The sequence below is a fragment of the Penaeus monodon genome, chromosome 30 (assembly GCF_015228065.2).
Source record: "Penaeus monodon isolate SGIC_2016 chromosome 30, NSTDA_Pmon_1, whole genome shotgun sequence".
Lineage (NCBI taxonomy): Eukaryota > Metazoa > Arthropoda > Malacostraca > Decapoda > Penaeidae > Penaeus > Penaeus monodon.
Genome location: NC_051415.1, coordinates 23668726 through 23670174, shown reverse-complemented (window position 1 = coordinate 23670174; position 1449 = coordinate 23668726). Strand labels below are relative to the sequence as shown.

At 60.0% G+C, this 1449-nt stretch overlaps 1 protein-coding gene across 1 annotated transcript; it reads left to right on the top strand.

Annotated features, from left to right (window-relative positions):
- The first annotated feature begins 21 nt into the window (after window positions 1-21).
- On the top strand, window positions 22-1350 carry LOC119592386 (translation initiation factor IF-2-like). Its single transcript, XM_037941207.1, has one exon. It carries the CDS (start codon window positions 22-24, stop codon window positions 1348-1350), a length of 1329 nt encoding a protein of 442 aa, XP_037797135.1.
- Window positions 1351-1449: the final 99 nt, after the last annotated feature.

Below are 1449 nucleotides of genomic sequence, written 5' to 3'. Positions count from 1 at the left end.
AGTCCCACCACAACAGATCGCATGGGACACTCCCGAAGTCCCACCACAACAGATCGCATGGGACACTCCCGAAGTCCCACCACAACAGATCGCATGGGACACTCCCGAAGTCCCACCACAACAGATCGCATGGGACACTCCCGAAGTCCCACCACAACAGATCGCATGGGGACACTCCCGAAGTCCCACCACAACAGATTGAGTGGGGACACTCCCGAAGTCCCACCACAACAGATCGCAGGGGACACTCCCGAAGTCCCACCACAACAGATCGCGGGGACACTCCCGAAGTCCCACCACAACAGATCGCATGGGACACTCCCGAAGTCCCACCACAACAGATCGCGGGGGACACTCCCGAAGTCCCACCACAACAGATCGCATGGGACACTCCCGAAGTCCCACCACAACAGATCGCGGGGGACACTCCCGAAGTCCCACCACAACAGATCGCATGGGACACTCCCGAAGTCCCACCACAACAGATCGCGGGGGACACTCCCGAAGTCCCACCACAACAGATCGCGGGGGACGCTCCCGAAGTCCCACCACAACAGATCGCGGGGGACACTCCCGAAGTCCCACCACAACAGATCGCTGGGGGGACACTCCCGAAGTCCCACCACAACAGATCGCGGGGGACACTCCCGAAGTCCCACCACAACAGATCGAGTGGGGACACTCCCGAAGTCCCACCACAACAGATCGCAGGGGACACTCCCGAAGTCCCACCACAACAGATCGCAGGGGACACTCCCGAAGTCCCACCACAACAGATCGCTGGGACGCTCCCGAAGTCCCACCACAACAGAGCGTGGGGACACTCCCGAAGTCCCACCACAACAGATCGCTGGGACACTCCCGAAGTCCCACCACAACAGATCGCATGGGACACTCCCGAAGTCCCACCACAACAGATGGAGTGGGGACACACCCGAAGACCCACCACAACAGATCGAGGGGGACACTCCCGAAGTCCCACCACAACAGATTGAGGGGGACACTCCCGAAGTCCCACCACAACAGATTAGCTGGGACACTCCCGAAGTCCCACCACAACAGATCGCGGGGGTACATCCCGAAGTCCCACCACAACAGATCGCGGGGACACTCCCGAAGTCCCACCACAACAGATCGCGGGAGACTCCCGAAGTCCCACCACAACAGATCGCGTGGGACACTCCCGAAGTCCCACCACAACAGATCGCGGGGACACTCCCGAAGTCCCACCACAACAGATCGCATGGGACACTCCCGAAGTCCCACCACAACAGATCGCATGGGACACTCCCGAAGTCCCACCACAACAGATCGCGTGGGACACTCCCGAAGTCCCACCACAACAGATAGCGGGGACACTCCCGAAGTCCCACCACAACAGACTGCGGAGGACAATTCCGAAATATCACGACAGTCATGCAGCGATGTATTGGACAATTTATCCCCACC